The 22,500-nt window shown below is 44.3% G+C and overlaps 1 protein-coding gene across 1 annotated transcript in view; it reads left to right on the plus strand.

Moving 5' to 3' along the window:
* The window catches only part of grin3bb (glutamate receptor, ionotropic, N-methyl-D-aspartate 3Bb), a gene marked incomplete at both ends in the record, with an annotated part of 128,499 nt that overhangs the window by 91,353 nt on the left and 14,646 nt on the right, over positions 1 to 22,500 (plus strand). Inside the window, 2 exons of the mRNA XM_080859875.1 lie at positions 5,812 to 6,904; positions 19,499 to 19,644. Of these exons, the coding sequence (XP_080716001.1) occupies positions 5,812 to 6,904; positions 19,499 to 19,644 (1,239 nt within the window). The remainder of the gene's footprint in view (positions 1 to 5,811; positions 6,905 to 19,498; positions 19,645 to 22,500) is intronic.

Here is a 22,500-nt window from a genome sequence, read left to right on the forward strand (position 1 = left end):
CAAGACATTCAAGCTCCAATTAGCAGCATTACATTATGGTGGTTAATAAAATCAGTGGTCAGACTAAATGATATGCGAAAATGAATTATATTTTCTATTGATAATAAAGAGTTTGGAACAGTACAACATGACATGTCTGTCATCCCATTTCCCATGAGCCTTTGCTCCGGCCATTTTACATACATTTATGAATAAAAAAGCAATTAAATCGCTGGCCAATTTATATTTGTGGTCATGAAAGTTATGTTACGTCTGAATAAGAAGAATTAGATCAAGATAGGAGGCTAATCAAAAATCAGTAGGCTGGGTTAATGAGAGTGAATTTGAGGCCCACCATGAGTGAGATTTTGAGGGAGAACAAGGGATATATATAGTGGTTGGAGATCGTAAATTGATCAAGTGGGACAATGACATCATCAAGTTGCTTGAAACTGTGCAGACGAACACCAGCCCCCGTATCGATTCCGTAATTCTCTCCAAATGAAGAGTATCTGCCAAATCAGTCAGCCAGTGTTTAAAGGAGGGCACCTCTCTCTTTTTCCAGAGAAGCAAGACCAGCTTTTTTGCAGCTATTAGGCCATATGCCAGAATCCGCTGTTGTGCCACATCCAACCTCCTTAGCTCCTCAGATATACCCAAAATCACCAAAATAGGGTCTGGCTCTATCTGAACCTTCAAGATCACAGAAAGAAACCGAAATATTTTACCCCAATAATCTTGAAGTTTGGGGCAAAGAGCATAACTATGTGATAAGGTAGCCTCCATGGACTCACATTTATCACACAAAGGTGAGACCTCTGGAAAAATGTTATGTAATTTTGTCTTTGAAAAGTGTAGCCTGTGCAGGATTTTAAATTGTATTAAACAGTGTCTGGCATTAATGGAACAGTCGTGGACGTATTCCAAACTCTCCTCCCACACATCAGGATCTATAACGGCCCCAATCTCTTTTTCCCACTCCTCTTTTATTTTGTCCATTTTGGGAAGGCACATGCTTTGTAGTGTGTCATGAAACGAGAGTTAGCAAACAGTTTAATAAAACTCTCTAACTTGTCTGCCACTTCCTTCTCAAAGTTAGGGAGATGTGTTCTGACATAGTCTCTAATCTGAAGGTATCTGAAAAACTGTTTCTTTGGCAAGTTATATTTCTCTTGGAGTTGTTGGAAAGAAGCAAAAGTCCCTTCTATGTACAGGTTGCCAACATTACAAATTCCTATTTGCTTCCAGGTATTAAAGGTGCCATCCAGAACAGAGGGAGTGAAGGTGGGGTTTGCTGCTATAGGAAGCAAAATAGACGCTGCATTAAGTTTGAAATGTTTTTTTTTTGTTGTTTCCATATCCTTATTGTGTCATGAATGATAGGATTATGCTTAAAACAGGTTTTTTTGACTGGTACAGGTGATAGCATAACTGCTCTAATAGAGAATGGTAGGCAATCTTCCCGTTCCATCTCTAGCCCATCAAAGGGTGATGGAGTGTCATCCAACCAGTGTGCAATGGAGCGTTTTCCGGTGGCCCAGTAGTATAGAATAAAATGAGGCAGCGCCAGCCCCCCATTGGTTTTGTGTTTGCAAAGATGGTCCTTTTTTATTCGATGAGACTTGTAGTTCCATATAAAGGGAAGAATAATAGAGTCCAGTTTCCAAAAAAAAGATTTTGTAAGGTATATAGGCAAGTTTTGAAAAAGATAAAGTAGCTGGGGGAGAAAGATCATCTTAATAGCATTCACTCTGCCCAACAGAGAGATAGGGAGTGTTCTCCAGAATTGAATATTGTGCTCTAGCTTGTTTAACAGCACAGAGAAGTTAGCCTTGTAAAGAGCATTATAATTCTTGGTAATTACTAACCCCAGATAAGTTAAGTTGTCCAATATTTTACAAAAGGGAAGCTGTTTGAGCCAGTCTTGATCCTCAAATTGTACTGGTAATAGCTCACTTTTACTCCAGTTAAACTTGTACCCAGAAAAAGTACCAAATAAATTAAACATTTTCAGTACTGATGGAATTGTAATTGTACAGCGTCTGAGGCAATACACCATCTTCATATGACTGGGTGTATAGTTTGCATAGATAGGGAGCCAGCAATCCTCCAAACTTCTTGTATATCTTAGTGCTAAATCCGTCCGGGCCTGGGCTTCGACCATTTTTCATCAATGGTTGCTAGTAACTCCTCACATGTAATGTCTGCCTCTAAGGCATCGCGGTCCGTTTGACATGATGGGAGTTCACATTCGTCTAAAAATGATTGCATTGTTTCAGGTAGAGAAGTTGATTCAGATGTATACAATGTTTCATACAACTGCCTAAATCTGTCATTAATATCGTTGGGGGAGGTAAGGATATTACCTGAGCCAGACTTCATTTTGTGAATAGTCCTGTCATTTTCAAGTTTACGCAGTTGCCTTGCTAGAAATTTGTAAATAAGCCTTACAAGCTTCCCATAGTAGGGGATTAATCAGTTTTATCATTGGTTTCAAAATATATCTTAATGTTAGATTCTAGGTGTTCACAGAACTTTGCATCTGTGGTAAGCTGGGGGTTAAATCTCCTACTTCTGTGGATAGGCCCATCTTCACCAAGCTTTAGTGAAAATGATACTGGACTGTGGTCAGAAATAATAATATTGTGATATTTTGCATTGTAGGAATATGGTAATAGTTTGCCATCAACTAAGAAAAAGTCAATTCTAGTATAGACATTATGTACTTTGGAATGAAAGGAATACTCTCTGCCAGTAGCATTAGAAATCCGCCATACATCAGAGACATTCATGTTTTCAATATAGGATTTCAAAAGGTTGCATGCCTTGGAAGGTTCCACCCTCTCTGTAGAAGACCTAGCCAAATAAGTGTCCAACACTTAGTTAAAATCGCCACCAATTACTAGATTAGTACTAGAAATATCTGGTATCAGATTTAAAACCTTTCTAAAAAATTCAGGGTCATCATTGTTTGGTCCGTAAACATTCAGTAGGGTTATTGGTGTAGAATGGATTTCCCCCACGACCATGACATATCTCCCATCCCTGTCTACTATTGTAGATAGGTGTTTAAAAGGAACTCCCCTGCGAATCAAAATGGCAGTGCCTCTAGCTTTTACTGAAAAGTTTGAGTGGTATATATGTTGTATCCACCTACACCTGAGCCTAGCATGTGAGTCGTTCTTCAAGTGTGTTTCTTGTAGAAAATAATGTCAACTTGTAGTGATTTAAGGTGTGCAAGCACTTTGCCTCTTTTAACAGGTTCGTTAACACCATTTACATTCCATGAACAAAATGTCATATCATCCCTCCTCTTATCTTTAAGTGTTTTGTTGTGCATCAGGTAAGCCGATTAAGGCATCTGTCCTTTGACTCTCTCCTCTCTCCGTTGCACAAGCTGAATGACACTCCATCCTCCCTCCCACCCTTTCCCATTCCCCCCCCCACCCCAAATACACTTACACATAAAAAAGAAAAAAAACATTGATGACATTGATAGTTTAAGCAATTCGGTACCACTTTACAATAAGACTCCATTATAAATGGTTTATAAATAGGTTATGAATTAGATTGTAAACCCTTTGTAAGTCATTAATAAGCCCTTATACACGAGTTATAACCACAGTTTTTATACATCGATGCGGGCTCACTATTTGGGAAGATCCCCATCTTGGCAACCCACTGTCTATCCCTTAACTTGCTCTACTAACCTCATTGCACACTCCCTACCATTCTTGTATCTGTAACTAGAGATTAAACCCCAGGCAAAAACAAAATCTTTACAATAAGGCTCCATTTTGCGAGTTATAAATGTTTGTAACTGATTACTAGATGATGATGTGTTTCACAATTTACAATAAGGCTCCGTTTTGCCAGTTATAAATGTTATTAACTGATTAATAAAGGGTGATTTGTTGTAACTTGATCTTGTATGGATGGATACTCTATTAATCCAGAGGGAAATTTTAGGATATCCAGTAGCATCCAGACACAACATCCACAAATCACATCCACATAGGGAGAATGCGTTTAAAAGGAGTGGGAACGGAACGGAAACACAAGAAGCCCCCTCCCCCCCCCCCCCCCCCCCCCCCATATAGGCAAGATATAAAACTCAAGCTCCCTAATTGCCGTGGGCGCGCTGGTCTGTCACCTTCGGACCTATGGCGTCACATCACTAGCTAATAAAGAAAGCACAATTCAATATATTTGTTTTTGTTCTATATCAGCTCTGGAAAACCAGATAAGACCTATAGTGTGCATCCCATGTAATTCAAATTCAAATTGAAAAAAAAAAATGGATGTTGTGTCTGGATGCTAGTGGATGTCCTAAAATTTCCCTCTGGATTAATAAAGTATCCATCCATCCAAGATCAAGTTACTGCTTACTACTCATTACACAACAAATCACCCTTTATTTTTTTTTTTGGGGGGGGGGGGGCACATTGTGAGCCCCCCCTCCTGGGGTTTAATCTCTAGTAACAGATACAAAAATGGTAGGGAGTGTGCAATTGGGCTAGTAGAGCAAGTTAAGGGATAGACAGTGGGTTGCCAAGATGGGGCTCTTCCCAAATAGTGAGCTCGCATTGATGTATAAAAACTGTGTTTATAACTCATTTATAAGGGCTTATTAATGACTTACAAAGGGTTTACAACCTATTTATAAACCATTTATAATAGTCTTATTGTAAAGTGGTACCCTCTTTATCCTACTGTAACTAGTAGCTCTACAGTTATAAAACTTAACAAAACCTGTTTTGGTCTCAAAATAAAGATTATGCATCTTCCATTAAGTAAATTAGGATATGTAAACTCCAAAGTTTTAGCAGATCCTATTGAAATAAACATACAACTCCCAAGCTCATACTTTGAAAATAAAAACTCTGGCCTTTAGTGATCCAAGCAGGGAAATAAAGAAGAGCTGTTACATCCCTTAAACTCTCAAATTCAGTCACCATTCTATCAAAGTAAAATTGTTACCTTAAGTGTGATTGTGAATGTGTGCCTGGGCCTATTGTGTAGGCTTACTTGGATGACTCGCTACAATATCCCCCTATTTAGTTGTCATTTACCCTCATAAATGAATGTGCCATGCTTTACAGTGTGTGTCTCATTTGTGGCCCTGGCCGAAGTGGCGTTCAGCATAACGACGGGCCTCCTCTGGGTCTGTGAATGTGGTCTCGTTCCCGTTGTGCGTCACTCTCAGCTTGGCTGGGTATAAGAGTCCGAATTTGACTCCAGACTGGTCAAATTCCTGGCCGGAGTGAAGGCAGCTCGGCGTTTAACTACTTCAGATGGAAAGTCTCTGAAAACTTGAATTTGCTGTCCTTGATAAATGAGGCGTTTGGTCTTCATAACCTTCTGCAATATGTCCTCCAGAGCATGGCAGTAGTGCACCCTTAAAATCAGATGTCGAGGTGGCCCATTACCACTGAGGCGCTCGCGGAGGGTTCTGTGTGCTCGGTCTATCACTGGTTTTTCGTCCAGCTTTAAAACGTCCACAAGCAGTTGCGCCAGGAAATCCTAGGAGTGCTTAAGATGCAAAGTCCGAAAAAAGTTCGATTCAAAATTGCATAGGTTTTGTATTATATGTAATTTTTACATGAAATCTGTAGGAGCTACAGCAAGGCGCGTCTTATCTCCACATTGCTCAACAGCGCCCCCGGATTTAAAGGATTTAAAAAAGAGCTTTGATCCTTCCTGACAGTGACAGCTGTCTTTGCCTTTGTCACAGTGGAAGTACACAAGAAGTTATAGTGTAATATAGTCAACAACACATTAACACACCTGTTTTGTTTTCTATAACTGCACCCTGGCCTGTGTGTCCTGCAGGTTCCTGTCCAACACGTCCTTCACAGGACTGACGGGGCCGGTGAGCGTGCAGCGGAACGCGTCCCGCGTGGTGACGTCCCAGCGCGTGCACGTGTGGAGCCTGCGGCGCGACGCCGTGGGCCAGCCCACCTGGGTCACGGTGGGCAGCTGGGAGAGAGGTCGCCTGGAGGTGGAGGAGCAGGGCCTGTGGCAGGGGTCGACACCACGACAACGCGCAGAGAGCCAGCGCGGTCGGGAGGGGGGGCGCTGGAGGGCGGGCATGCCCGTGACGGGCAGCCGGATACGAGTGGTCACGCTGGTGGAGCACCCCTTCGTCTTCACCAGGGAGGTGGACGAGGACGGGAACTGCCCCGCGGGGCAGTACTGCCTGGACGCGGGCACCAACAGCACGGACATGTTGGACCGCTACTTCAAGGAGCTGTCGCTGGGCAACCGCAGCTTCGTCCCGGCGGAGTACGGCAAGTGTTGCTACGGCTACTGCATCGACGTGCTGGAGAAGCTGGCCGAGGACATGCACTTCGAGTTCGACCTGTACATCGTGGGCGACGGCAAGTACGGCGCGTGGAAGGGCGGCCGCTGGACGGGGCTGGTGGGGGACCTGCTGAGCGGCGTGGCCGACATGGCCGTGTCCTCCTTCAGCATCAACTCCGCTCGCAGCCGCGTCATCGACTTCACCAGCCCCTTCTTCTCCACCAGTCTGGGCATCCTGGTGCGCAGCAAGGACACGGCGGCGCCCATCGGTGCCTTCATGTGGCCGCTGCACTGGACCATGTGGGTGGGCATCTTCGTGGCGCTGCACATCACCGCCCTCTTCCTCACGCTGTACGAGTGGAACAGCCCCTTCGGCATGACACCGCACGGGCGCAACCGTGTGAAGGTCTTCTCCTATTCGTCAGCGCTCAACCTGTGCTACGCCATCCTGTTCGGGCGCACCGTCTCCAGCAAGACGCCCAAGTGCTGGACGGGCCGCTTCCTCATGAACCTGTGGGCCATCTTCTGCCTGCTGGTGCTGTCCAGCTACACCGCCAACCTCGCCGCCGTCATGGTCGGGGAGAAGACCTTCGAGGAGCTTTCGGGAATCCATGACGCCAAGGTGAGCGGGGGGGCGAGGGTTAGGGTAAGGGGTAGGGAGGGTGTGGGTGTGTGTGTGTGTGTGTGTGTGTGTGTGGGTGTTTGTGTGTGTGTGTGCGTGTGTGTGTGTGCGCGTGTGTGTGTGCGTGTGTGTGCGTGTGTGTGTGTGCGTGAATGCGTGTGTGTGTGGGTGTGTGTGTGTGTTTGTGTCTGCTCTGGTGTGATCGTGCACAGCATAATTCAGCTGCAGATTTGCAGAAGTAGGTGGGGGCCATTCTTAGGGCTGGGCGATTTTTCGATTTCGATTTTAATCGCGATGTAATTTTTTTCTACGGTTTTAAATGAGACGTTCGATTAGACGGCGCCTTCAAAAAAAAAATAAAAAATCAATGTTTTCACAGACCCGCGAATACAGCGCCGCACGTAGCCCATGGGCGTCGCGACAATGTAATTGGGGGGGGACAAGACCCCCTCACTTTTCAAAACAAGTCGTTTCGACCCCCCCACTTTTGCAGTCAAAATAGTGCGTGTGTGACTGCTGGTCTACTAGTCCATTATTCTTTCCATTGCTTCACAATTAAATCCGTTCAACTTTATCAGTGGGGAATACCCACAGCAATATAAATCCACTCCGCGTTTTCCTGGTGTACTACGCAGCCTCATCACGCACGCAGATTCAACTGTCATTAATGTTCATTCATTCTCTGATTTGATCGGAGCGTCGCGCTAGAAGCAGACCACAGAAATGGACATACGGATTTTTTTTTCGAAGAAGAGGAAAGTAAGTCAGAGTTGCCCAAGTTTTACCTGTAGTGGACAATTAAGGACCACCCAATGGACATTATCTGGCTATAATCGTATTGTTATTGCCATAACAACCGTGAGCTAATCTGGCGTTAACGTTAGCTAGCTAATGGCAGTTTTTCTAACGACAGCAGCGACTAAACACACACTCACCAAAGAAGATTTTTTTTTTTTTAATGTGTCACTCACTTGTATACCTCTCTTTGACCCACACACGAAAGATGATGTCAATGCCACAAATAAAATGAACATTGGTGTGCTGGGCATGCTGTCAAGCTTTGCCATGTATGAAAACTATTTCCCAGTGCTTAATTTGTCAAGTGGGAGCTCCCGGAGCGCTGAGGACGAGTAGAAAAAAAGCGGGGGGGGGGGGGGGGGGGGGGTGCTCTGGTGGGCGCTTTCGAACAACCCACACAAAATCCCATGTTCAATGCTGTAGGCTTATCTAGTCAACATCGCAAGAAATTAGCCTACTAAAGCCTCGTGAATGGGGATGTACCCAGAAAAAATAGTAAACATATGTTATGTTGGAGAGACACACAGCCACACGTTATAAAGTTTACCGGTTTTTAATAACAGTTGAGGAATAATGTCATGCACTCGCAGGTGCGTCATTGAGCCACTTTCGCTAACTCCTCGCAGATCACACATCACTCACGCGCGTCACTCCAACTCCAACCTCTCTTGCTGCACATCTGAACAAAACACACACATGCACACAGTATTAGCCCCTCACACACACACACACACACACAAACACACACACACACACACGCCTACATGTTTACACACAGGCGCGCGCCTGTCTCCGTGGCATGACAACAAACATTCAATGACTTGCACACTGCAACCAGCACAGTAGAGAATAATAAAGTTCATCTTACTTACATCTCAGTTGTTCAAAACAGCCCATACAGCATCCATAGATCCAGTGGTCTCTCTTTCTCTGCATCTCTCTCTACTCCTCGGGTCCCGTGCACTCCTGTGCCCTTGAGTAATCCACGACTTCACGTAGGGAATGGGATTGAAGCGGGTAAGCGGCGGGCCGACAAGGCAAAGAAAGAGCAGTGTGGAGATGGTGGATGGGAGAAGAGATGCTCTATTTGTGCTGCAAATTAGGTTCATCTGCGAAAAACCCCGCTCACACTCAGCACTTGAGATAGGGACCGTGTTGATCGCGGCCAAGAGGCCCTTCAGTTCATCTGGGATGAATTCTCCATTATTTTCCCTAAACTCCCTGAATGCCCTGATGACTTGCCGTGGGTCATGTATGCAGAACTGCTTGCAGAGCGCTTCCACTTCTTTTTCCCCGAACAGCGCGTCTTCCTCCCGCGGCCAGTACTGTGGATAAACCACTTTTACATCCTCGATTAGCTTGCTATATCCGGGTTGGTGTTTCCCGTGGGATAACAGACGTTTTTCCAAATTTCTTGCCAGGCTTGCAAAAAATTCCCTGCTGTCCAGCGTTTTGTCGGTCAGTCGCCCTGCGTGCAGGGGTACTCCAAAGAAGGAGTCCTCCTCGACCCCACTCTGGCTCTGCTGGCTGTGTCGACCGGGCCGCGCTGACATGGCCTCGAACACCCGGATCTGTCTCGAAATGGCCTTGTGTGACATCATGATGGTGCACTCTCGTCTTTGGAGCTCAAGGGACAGCTCTGACAGTTCCTGCAATGCATCGTACATAAGGCCCAAGTTGGTAACAAATGAATGAGACGAAAGGCGCTTTGCCAGCCCGTTGTAAGTTTCTCTTGTTGTGCTGCCACGAGTAGAATCCTGTGCTGCTTGCGTAAAATGCCTGTGGAGGGCAGGATAGCTTTTCCACACCGCTTCGACGGCTCTAAGACTCGATGCCACCCATCTTGTGTCCAACACCCGGCCAATTTTACACAGCTGAACGTCCAGTGCATCTGCGCATTCTTTGAGCTCCACTCTATTCTTGTTTGACGTGCTGTACAATGAGTACAGTTTATCCATGAACATTTTGAAATGATTAACGGCTGCCATTTCTTTCACCACATCACCTACTGCAAGTTCCAGCCGATGCGCGGCACAGTGCCACACCACAAGGTTTGGGAATAGACTTTGAAGTCGAACTGCCACCCCGCTCTTGCGTCCAAGCATCACTGACGCACCGTCACAGGTAAGGGCAACCAGTGTTTTTGAGAGGAACTCCTCGTTGAAGTTCGCACGATGTAAGGATTCCAACAGCTTGCGGACAATGCCTTCAGCGCCGAAATCATCCAGTTCAATTAGTTCAAAGAAAATGTTTTCGGGCGATTCCATCTCTGGCAGTTGTACACGTAGATACACAATCAATGCACTCTTTCTATTTAGACCTGTGGCCTCATCCAGCATCAGTCCGATTTTTGGACCACAAGTGACAATCTTCTCCATCAGTTTCTTTTTCATGTCAGTAGCGATGTGTTGTTGTATGCGTGAACACGCAACGTTGGAGTGGAGAATCCTTCCCATGTTCAGACCGTTCATCTCCTGGCAATCTATTTCGTGTTCAAATCCATAGGCTGGCCTATGGCGTTTAGCTTCCTTGTAAGCAGTACGGAAAATTCTGGTAGTTGTTTGGATATGGTCGGATTCGTTATTTATTATTATGTTTGTCAGCGTGTCTTCTTTTGCCTTATTAAGAATTTCGGATGCCATTTCATGCGCCTTTGTATTCCGATGCTCACAGATTTTTTTTCGTAAGGCTCTTTTCTGTTTTGCAATGCCAGGCGCAGACGATTTAACTGTGCCAGAAACCCATTCTTTGACAAGCCGCATACCAGCGGTTTTGTCCGGACCCAGCGACCCCACTTCTTTGCACGTAGCACACCCCAGTCCTGTTTTGCCCACAGTCAGCCATGGATACGTTTTTTGTTTTTCTTTAAACTGTTCTTTGGTCCAAATTTCCCCACATTCTACTTCACCTTCATGAGTAGCAACATCTTCCCGCTCACCATTCCCTCTGACTGCTGTAGCAGGTGCACTAGCTTCGCTAGCTTTAGCTTCGCTAGCTTTAGCCGTCCCACCGTTATCTCCCTGATCCTCGGCAATCTCACTCACTGAGCTGCTGCATTCTCCGTGGTCCTCACCACTGTCCACCGCAAGCTTGGGTCGTTTGGGATCAGGCTGTCCAGATGATTTAAAAAACATTAACAAACTTCCTTGCTTCTTCTTTTGCATTTTCCCTCACGAACACTCTACCACCAACTCTACTCTACTCCACTCTACCACCGACGCTCAACAAACTCTATCAGCGTGTGCACGCTCCTTTTCCGCAATAGGCTAGCCCAGATATTTTGAGTATCTCGTTTCATGGGAGAATTGAGAAATCACCATGACAGATATTAAAACCAGATATTAAAACGAAACAAACTTTAATTTATGTATTTAATTATTTAATTTTTCACAATGTTTTTTTTTTTTTTTTTTTTCACACACAAATCCAGATCCAGCTGGCGGAGCGCACGTCAGAGCTTCCGGAGCGCCCGTCAGAGCTTCCGGAGCGCGCTCCGCCTTGCTCCCCCTCAAATTAAGCACTGCTATTTCCCCTACGTGAACCGTTTACTTCTGGCAGCTTCCATCCTTAAAGACTTTGGGTTTCAATACACATTTGGCCATTTCTGACCTGAACAGTCTACTTTAATGAGGTGGTCAGTTTGAATGTAGCCAACATAATTATCAGGCCACCAAACCTATATCAATTGTGAATTTGATATGCTGATAACATGATTTACATCTCAGAGAAAAACATGGTAAAATGCACCAGAATGCGGGTATTTGCATGTACGTTTTTCAAAAAATTTTGGGGTGATTTTGTTCATATCGTGATATAAAATCGAAATCGAAATTTTTTTGGGGAAAAAATCGAAATATAACTTTTTCCCATATCGCCCAGCCCTAGCCATTCTGCCCTGGTATATCCCACTGAAGCCTGTGTAAGAAATGATAGAGGTTTCTTTGTTTTTGATGCAGCAATCTTTATTCCAATAATGTGCAGTGACGAAGCAGCCTTACTCCGGACTCAGCGGTGTAGGACTGAATAACAAGCATCCACAATTCTAGGCATATATACTGTTTTAAGACCACTCCTAGGCTTCTAATGTAAATGAGCTAGGCTTGTAATGCAAACAGGTCTGGCAACCTTTTGTGTTGTATATGATAATCTGGTTTCTCTGTCTGAGATGGTTCTCAATGGCTTCCCCCATTCCCATACTATGATTAATTGCAGTCACTCACACCTCAGTTTGCTTCCTGACCCCAGGTGTCTGAGGAAATCCAGTGTGGGGCCTTTTCCTTTGTGACCATGATAAGATAACCATTTTGGGTATTCAGCTGGCCAACTTCTGGTGGTCACAGCAGCTACTTGATCATGAATCTTACAGTCCACCCCTTGATGCTATGAAGCCATACATAGCATCACATCAACTTTCTTTCTCAGAGTCACATCTTTCACAGAGTTGCCCAGTGGCGGTGATGCCCTGCTTTAGGTTGCCCCCTCTGTGGCCATTAGGGAGTCTTACCCGTCATTGGACTCATCACCCTCTTACACTGGTCATCTCCCAGGCCCAATAGGTAACTTATCAGGGGGTCATTCTGTAATTTGATACTATAAGATAAATATGCTTTCTTTATTGTCTTCATCAGTTGTGGTCCATTTCGTTCCATCAGTCAATATCTTAAGGTGAATCTCTGGGCTTGTGGATCTCAGATCCATGTATGGTCTCAGGTCCTTTGGATTCCTGGGGCCGTATTCACAAAGAATCTTAGGGCTAAAAGTAGCTCATAAGTGGCGAATTTAGGAGAAACTCCTAAAAATAATGGGCGTGTCAGTCTTAAATGTAGGACTCCTAATTTTTTTTACTAAGAGCAATTCACAAAATATTTTATCCCTAAAAGTAGCACCTAAGTCTAGGACAGCTTAAAACTCCTCATGAGGACTCCTAAATCACTAAGACCTATGCACAAAAAATCATAAGATGGCTGCAGCCGACTTGGAATTGATAAAAGACATTGCTTGAACCGTGAAGGTCTTAATATTGTCGTAGAATTAGCGCGGGATGCAATGACGCCTTTAAACAACGATGTGTCCCGAAGTAAAATGTTTGGAAACATAAAGATAGCCTATTTGGCTTCGCGGAAAACGCAAATGACGACACTGGGAATCATCAGTCAGCCGTTTAATTCATCAAACTATCAACGCACTGTAGACCCCACATCATCCAACAGTTTATCCAGTTGCTTTTGGACAATCGCCTATTACACAATATCAAAGTAAATTCCATGGCGATCGCAGGAATGTCCAGTGACGGGACACACATTACAATAATTCGTCCACCGTGGCCTGGATGTACCGATGACTCGTGCATTTCAACGGAGAGCGGTCGCAGGTTTTTGAGAACTTACCAGCTGGATGCCGCTGGGGTGACAGTGGCTATTGGTCCTGGGACCAGTAGGCTTTCGCCTAGGCTACGGTTCACGTTCGTTTCGCTTTGATCAATTAAGATTGGAGGGCTTGAAGGGCCGTATGTGCTGATATTTGAAGTGGTCAAGGGCTGGAAATATAATAGCCTAACAGTTTGCTGGGTGCTTTAATTATTACTGCCTTGATTACATGCAATTGCCATATTATATATTGATCGCTTTCTATTTATCTTATCGTGCAAAGTGTCATTCCCGTTGGATGCACAAACTTGTCATCATGCGTGTGCATTCTGCTAACTGCACTGTCCATAACTATTTAATATGACTTAATTTGAAGCCAGGTTATTCTCTTAATTTCAGTTGATATAGTGGGATTGTTAGAGGGACGTCACGAATTTTTTAATCAGAGAGCCTGTCAACAACCAATCACCGTCCTCACCCCTTCTAAACTCGTGCATGAGAATCGACGTCATCCATAGCAACAGAGTTTTTATCTTAAGCTTAGGAGTTGGTATTATCCTTAGTATGAGTAGGTCTCAGAGCCGTTGTGAATCATTTTTAAGAAATTACTCCTACGTAAAAGGTTTTAGCGCGAGTTAGGAGCACTCCTAGTGGTAAGATAAAAGGCTTTGTGAATACGGCCCCTGGTCTGTAGAAATCTGTTGTGTGGTGGCCGTCTGGATTTTTCTTGTTGGTCCCAGTTCTGCTTTGTGGTGGCCCTTTTCCACATCTCAAGCCTCTTGACCCTTGGCGCTCTGGTCACCCAAGTGGACTCCGGCCCCACAGGTTCCATTTCCACAAGTGGTATCCCTTTACATTTGATTGGTCATCTGGGGCCGTATTCACAAAGCCTTTTATCTTACCACTAGGAGTGCTCCTAACTCGCGCTAAAACCTTTTACGTAGGAGTAATTTCTTAAAAGTGATTCACAACGGCTCTGAGACCTACTCATACTAAGGATAATACCAACTCCTAAGCTTAAGATAAAAACTCCGTTGCTATGGATGACGTCGCTTCTCATGCACGAGTTTAGAATGGGTGAGGACGGTGATTGGTTGTTGACAGGCTCTCTCATTAAAAACTCATTCGTGACGTCTCTCTAACAATCCCACTATATCGACTGAAAATAAGAGAATAACCTAGGCTTCAAATTAAGTCATATTAAATAGTTATGGACAGTGCAGTTAGCAGAATGCACACGCATGATGACAAGTTTGTGCATCCAACGGGAATGACACTTAACACGTTAAGAGAAATATAAAGCGATCAATATAAAATATGGCAATTGCATGTGATCAAGGCAGTAATAATTAAAGCACCCAGCAAACTGTTAGGATATTATATTTCCAGCCCTTGACCACTTCAAATATCAGCACATACGGCCCTTCAAGCCTTCCAATCTTAATTGATCAAAGCGAAACGAACTTGAACCGTAGCCTAGGCGAAAGCCTACTGGTCCCAATAGCCACTGTCACCCCAGCGGCATCCAGCTGGTAGCCTAAGTTCTCAAAAACCTGCGACCGCTCTCCGTTGAAATGCACCAGTCATCGGTACATCCAGGCCACGGTGGACGAATTATTGTAATGTGTGTCCCGTCACTGGACATTCCTGCGATCGCCATGGAATTTACTTTGATATTGTGTAATAGGCGATTGTCTGGATAAACTTGGATGATGTGGGGTCTACAGTGCGTTGATAGTTTGATGAATTAAACGGCTGACTGATGATTCCCAGTGTCGTCAGTTGCGTTTTCCGCGAAGCCAAACAAAAATCTTTATGTTTCCAAACATTTCACTTCGGGACACATCGTTGTTTAAAGGCGTCATTGCATCCCGCGCTAATTCTACGACAATATTAATACCTTCACGGTTTAAGCAATGTCTTTTATCAATTCCAAGTCGGCTGCAGCCATCTTACGATTTTTTGTGAATAGGTCTTAGTGATTTAGGAGTCCTCATGAGGAGTTTTAAGCTGTCCTAGACTTAGGTGCTACTTTTAGGGATAAAATATTTTGTGAATTGCTCTTAGTAAAAAAAATTAGGAGTCCTACATTTAAGACTGACACGCCCATTATTTTTAGGAGTTTCTCCTAAATTCGCCACTTATGACCTACTTTTAGCCCTAAGATTCTTTGTGAATACGGCCCCAGGTGTCTGAAATTTTATATAAAAGAAAAGAAATAACATTGCCCCCCCCTTTCCCCACAAGAATGTCCACACATCCAACAGGTATCAACAACACAAACATAATCATAACACCGCATTACAACACAAACCTAATCAAAACTTAACATTAAAACAGGATTACAAATATAAACTCCCCCCTTTTTTATACAGCACACATTTTCAAAGTGTGCTAACATCAGCATCATTTGGAATCCCAATGTTTTGGCTGCTTGTGTCTGAGTTACAGCCATTCTCTTCAAGCAGTGATTTGTCTGGCCAGGTGTTAATAGGTTCCTCTTGTGGTCTATTGTCTTGATGCAATGTCAGTTGACTCTGTAGACTATGTACTTTGTGGATCAGTTCTTGATAGTTGTCCCTTCTTGTCTGTGAAGAGTTACACCTTCTGGCTATGTGTCCACTCTTTCCACAAGAAAAACAAACAACATTCTGTTTTTCTGATCTGTTCTGATTTCTGCAGTTCCTTGCTATGTGTCCCTCTTTTCCACATGAATGACAGTCAATGCCTTGATGTCTTCCCACTCTGTCTTGGCAATGTCTTGCAATGTGACCCTGTTCTCCACATGCATAACAAACATAGTGTTCATACCTTCCCCCACTACCAGGGCAGTGTCTTGCAATGTGCCCATCTTCTCCACATGAATAGCATATAACACCCACTGGATTGCTTCTCCTGAAGCCATTACCTCTGTGTTGCCAACTAGACAAACTGGTTTCTGGCCCTCTTTGTCTCCTGTTCTGCTGGGCAAGCTTACTTCCTACAGCTGTAGCGGGGTGTGATTTCTTAGAAGTGGCTTGATTGTTGTAAAATTGTGTCATTTTAGCAATAATTTCGTCATAGCCTGAGAGATGAGTCACAAACATTTCTATGGCAGAGCGAGTCTGGGGATCACTCTTGTTGATCAAAGCAAATTTATAGCCAATATCCTCAGTCATGATGTCAGGGTTACCACTTTACGTCGTGAAAGCTTCCAGTAACCTATGTGCAAAAGCTGCGGGATGTTCTCCTTTTCTCATTGACACTTCTGCCAACTTTTCTAGATTGACAGATGCAATCCCCAAAACCTCCAGTAGTGCTTTTTTTCGGTCCTGATTATTTCCCATCCTATTCTTCACTTTATCTGTCAAGGCTCTTGATAATGTAGATGGAAGGCACAGGCTCAACACAACACAAGCATCAAAATCTGTCAATCTGTATATGTCCACGCAGTTCTCCAGACTGGATAGAAATTCTACAGGATCCTGTGTCCCAGGTTCAAATATTCCCACACTCTGTACCACTACTGCTAACTCTGAGGGGCTAAGCCATTTTATGGTGTGTGACATAACCTCCTCTCCACTTGCTCCATTCCGCACAATGGTGGAGTTAATTGGTGCCATTGGGTACTATACCGTGACACCTGAATATTGGCACTGACTATCCTGTGAATCTGACTGTTTCTTCCCACACTCCTCATTGCCGGCATTGTTGTTCACAATATCAGATGTGCTAATGGAGAACTGGCTAACCCTATGTACCACCAAATCTAGCTCACCTGACAACACTTCCACTGTTGATTTCAACAAGTTGTTTTTAGCCATGAGAGTTTCCATTTCTTTCTGCAACTGCACATTTTCTCTTTTCAAAAGCGTTTCAGTAATCTGAAGATTTTCTATGTGTGCCAAGCCGTCATTAAGACGTGATAAGAGTGAATTATTCTCTTCTTTCAGTAGGTCTCTCTTTGCTTCTAGGTCGTCTAATCTTTTCTTGGTCACTTTGTATGTGGCATGAAGTCCTTGAAGGGCATTTGCAACTTTCCCTTTTTTGTGTTTTGGTATCTTGGAGTAATTTTCGAACCGGGACCCTGCCCACTCGCAGAGCTTATCCTCTGCGTTCTCTATTCCGTCAAATATTCCATGCGAACCGTGTTTCCTGATGTATTGAACATATCTTCCATTCTAAAGTTAAAACAAAAAACTAACAACAACAATCTCCGTTTTATGTCAATCAATCTTGGTATTATGCTTCGTATGTCACGTATAGGCTAGCCTATGACGTTTCTGTCCTAAACATTGAAATAGCGCCTTTCAACAGTCAAGCGCGTACACAATTTAATTCAAATTATTTATCTTTCCCGTTACGTCGGATCCCATCTCAAGCTTATGGATTTGTGCCGTAAAATCTGAATGTATGTCTATAATGCTTCATGTTCAACTACTGGCTATTATCCAGTCATTATTCGTCGGGCTGACTTCACTTCTTTCTCACACTCACAAATACACCGGTTAATAATTATGCCACTGTCCGTCGGGCACAACTACAGTACTGAGTGTTCCTGAAATTCACAGTACTTCGGACCTAAACCACACTAGTTGTTTCAGTTACTTCAGAAACATATTCTGATACAATTCTACTACCACACTACTAGGTTTCACGGTCTGGGCCTTTGTTTCAGTTACTTTAGAAACATATTCTGATACAATTCTACTACCGCACTACTTCGGGCTGATTCAGTTACTTTAGAATCTTTAGAAAAATTGCACAGAGCTAACCAACAGCCAGACACCTGCTTTTTAATGGAATAAAGACATGAACAGATTATTTCTATTCTTAAATCTCCTTTCTAGGTTGTTTTAAACTTGCAAATATCCTGGAAAAAAAAGGTTTTTAGTAGAATACTTACCAAATCCCCTCTTCTTTTTTTTTTTTGAAATCGCAAGATGGGCTGGCTCGCCAATTGTAAGAAATGATAGAGGTTTCTTTGTTTTTGATGCAGCAATCTTTATTCCAATAATGTGCAGTGACGAAGCAGCCTTACTCCGGATTCAGCGGTGTAGGACTGAATAACAAGCATCCACAATTCTAGGCATATATACTGTTTTAAGACCACTCCTAGGCTTCTAATGTAAATGAGCTAGGCTTGTAATGAAAACAGGTCTGGCAACCTTTTGTGTTGTATATGATAATCTGGTTTCTCTGTCTGAGATGGTTCTCAATGGCTTCCCCCATTCCCATACTATGATTAATTGCAGTCACTCACACCTCAGTTTGCTTCCTGACCCCAGGTGTCTGAGGAAATCCAGTGTGGGGCCTTTTCCTTTGTGACCATGATAAGATAACCATTTTGGGTATTCAGCTGGCCAACTTCTGGTGGTCACAGCAGCTGCTTGATCATGAATCTTACACCTGATTACAGGAACTTTCAAAGTCAAATTCTCGCAGACAAATTCTGCTTATTATCACCCAGCCATCCACTTTCGAGGTAAGACTTTCTGCCCTGGAAAGATCTGCTAAAGCGTGCTTAAAGGTGCGTCACAGTCACACTAATGCAATCCACACGCTGCTGGCGTACAGCTCAGTAGTCATTGTCTGTGGCTAATGAAGAAGCTGATGACGCTGAAGAATGAAAGTGAAAGATGAGGAAGGAAAGAGGGGAGAGATGGTTGCTTACAAACACTGAGACTCACACACACATACACTCACACCCACACACACACACGCACACACACACTATCACACACACTGAGACGGAGACTGAGGCAGGCGAGAGCTGCAGACTGCTGATAAGCCGTTTTGATTTTACAAATAGATTCTAATAAGGGTGATGCACCGCAGCTAATGTGGCGCCAGTGGCTGTGTGAGAGGCCCCCTGACTGATCCCAAGTCAGCAGTGCGGGAGGTATTTTGGACACGTAAGGGAGTATGGATGTAGATGTGCCTCGCTCTCTGAAAGGCTCCTTTGATGAGTAGTCTGTCTGGAGCAGACGGCAGGTATGGGTGAAGAGGGTTTCTATCGTACAGGCATTCTCTCTGTCTCTTTGTCAGATCTCTATGCAAGTCAACTTATTGTGTCTTAACCGTATCGACCTCTTCCTCTTCCTCTCTCGCACTCTCTCGCTTAGCCTTATCTTCTTCTGCCTCTGTCTCTCTCCCTCTAATATTCTCTCCATCATCCGTGAGCCTCCTCTACAGTCTCTGATTAGCTCTGACACTTTTGTGCCTCATTGAATGAGACTCTGACTGATTTTTTTTCTCTGTCTCTTTGTATGGCTTCCTCTCTTCATCTCACACTTTTTCTTCGACTCACTCTCTGTCACTCTATTTTCCTCCTTTCCCTGTCTCTTTCTCTCCGTCTCTTTCCACTCTCTCTCTCTCTCTATCTTCTTGTTTCTCTCTCTCTGAAACTTTCCGTCTGTTTTCTCCCTGTTCTGGCCTCTGGGTTCTGCAGCTCCACCACCCGTCTCAGGGGTTCCGCTTTGGAACCGTGCGCGAGAGCAGCGCTGAGGACTACATGAAGAAGAGCTTCCCGGAGATGCACGAGTACATGCGCCGCTTCAACGAGCCCACCACACCAAACGGGGTCTCCAACCTCAAGTAAGAGCACCACACCAGACGGGGTCTCCAACCTCAAGTAAGAGCACCACACCAAACGGGGTCTCCAACCTCAAGTAAGAGCACCACACCAACCGGGGTCTCCAACATCAAGTAAGAGCACCACACCAAACGGGGTCTCCAACCTCAAGTAAGAGCACCACACCAAACGGGGTCTCCAACCTCAAGTAAGAGCACCACACCAGACTGGGTCTCAACCCTCAAGTAAGAGGGCCAGACCCGTATGCATTGACCTCTTTAGTGGGCTTGGCTGGTGTTCATTCACCGTTCACTCTCATCCTCTTATCTCTCATATCACATCCTGTCTTCTGATCACCCATGTCTCTCACTCACCCATCACTCATACCTCTCACTCACCCAGCATTCCTGCAGGGGTATCGTATCACTCTTATGATTGATCTCCTATCTCTCTTATGATTGATCTCCTTTCGCTCTCATGATTGATTTGTGATTATCCTCATCTGCTGCTGGAACATCCATGAGGAAGGAGGTAGGGGGTGTTTCTCAGAGTCAAGGAAGGATGCTACGTCATTGAAGGACTGTACCCGATGCCTAGAATGCTTTGAATTCTACCAAGTGCCGTGAATTTCTTTCAGAGAGTTTTCCTGGATGCAGTTGGAGTATCCTTTGCGTTCTTAAAGCACCCACAATCCTACGCGCACGTACCAGAGCCTTTTTTTTTAAGTAGTGAGGAATTTGATGATGGGACCTTTTCGATGAAGCACACCTTCACACTCGCTAGACTGTTCTATTGTTTGTTCTCCAGATGATAGGAAGTGTGGCCTTGCCTTTGAAGGATCCAACTTTGAAGTACTCTGAAGTAGCCGTCCTACCAAGGATGCATCCTTGACTTTGAGAAACACCCAGAGAGAGGGGAGAGTTGCTGTCTTTGTGGTGGTCTTGGATGCCAATGAGTTGAAGATGGAAAACGCGCCACAAAAGACTGAATGATTTATTTTCATGGTCTGTTTTGTTCTGTCAAGAGAGGGTCTGAGATTCTTCAATCCCCTGGGAAATCTGTCTGTCAGTTACCTGGTGCAGTGGAGACTCTCTCTCTCTCTCTCTCTCTCTCTCTGTCTCTGTCTCTCTCTCTCTCTCTCTCTCTCTCTCTCTCTCTCTCTCTCACACACACACACACACACACACAAACTCATCCATCATCCATCCTGGCTTTGCCAGAAAGAAAGAGCAGTAACTGTTGCACAGTATGCACTCAGAATACTGACACAAATCTATATAGACAAACCTATAACAAACCTATATAATATAGAATTCCGAGACAAACCTATAGCCTATAATGTAGAATTCTGAGACAAACCTACAAACAAACCTGCTACAATTCTAATAATGTAATGCAGAACTGTGAGATGAACCTTTGTGTTGTAGATGTGTTAGATGACTCTGTGGTGATGAGGTCTCATTTTATTTTATAAAGAGAAAATAAGGCAGCTCCAATGGCCCCTATCACCAGACACAATCTGTTGCTCCAATAATTGCTTTGTAATAGTATAATTTCATCACCAGATGTTTGTGTTCCAGAACCATTAAAAGCAGTAAATCGCTGAAATTCACCCTGTTAAAACTTTATTATGTCTGGGGAACCTAAGCACTGAGTCTTGGTGAAGACCCTTCAGAGGACTATATTCCCTCACCCAGGCTGTGTTTCACTGGCATGTGGAGAAGAAGTGATGAGAACCTTATTCCCTCACCCAGGCTGTGTTTCACTGGCATGTGGAGAAGAAGTGATGAGAACCTTATTCCCTCACCCAGGCTGTGTTTCACTGGCATGTGGAGAAGAAGTGATGAGAACCTTATTCCCTCACCCAGGCTGTGTTTCACTAGCCTGGTGACACCAGCCTATGTATTTCCGCCTGATTTGATTTCAAGCTCATACGTAGTCTGGCCCAGCCCCGCCTAACATCGTTTCCTGGCTTCACCCTACAACCGCACCAATCAGCGAACAGTTCAGAGCTGTGACGCAAAACTCGCCCAGCGGAGTTTGTAGTTTACCAGCATAGCAAAAATGGCGACGGATGAAGAGACACGAAAAGCTATCGGAGAAGTTGTCGCAACTCTCGAGAACATCAGAAAATTAAAAGGAGAACAAGAGGATTGTCTTGTAAGTTTTATGATTGGAAAGGACGTTGTAGCTCTTCTCCCAAATGGCTTTGGGAAGAGTTTAATCTACCAGATGGTCCCGTTAGTGAATGCTTTAATCCCGCCATTCCCAAACGTTGCTGATTGGTTAAGGGAACTCCAATGATTTAAAACCTCAAGATAAGCACCCACCCATCTCGGAAACGAAAATGCATTGGGTTTTGCCAGACTGAATGACGGAAAGAAATGGAGTCACAGGCTGGTAATGGCCAGGCTAGTGTTTCACTGCCATGTGGAGAAGAAGTGATGAGTGGCTTATTTAAGCTGCCGGGGTGGAGGCTATCACATATGATTGCTCTGACAGCCCAATGATGGCGCCTATTCCATCATGATGTTTTATTAGCTGTTAGATGTATGACTCTGCCCTGCCCTTCCCCATCGTGTGGAGTCCACCATGACAAATTACCTCACCCTCAGCCGGCGCCATATAGGCAGCCGGCTAAGTCATGCCTCACACACACTTGGTGGATCCTAACCAATTCTGTGAGGTTTGGAGTTCCTGTGTTCATATTTACATTCCCCTAGACGTCCGTTTTTTATATGAACGTCCTTTCGACATACATGAGCATGTTATACTGTGTGATCAAATACAGACATTACTTCTGCTTTACCAATCATTGCATCTGGAAGTGTGAGTGCAAACACAGGTATCTGCATATGTGACTGTGTATATCTGTGCAT

This window comes from Sprattus sprattus, assembly GCF_963457725.1.
Source record: "Sprattus sprattus genome assembly, chromosome: 2".
Taxonomy (NCBI): domain Eukaryota; kingdom Metazoa; phylum Chordata; class Actinopteri; order Clupeiformes; family Clupeidae; genus Sprattus; species Sprattus sprattus.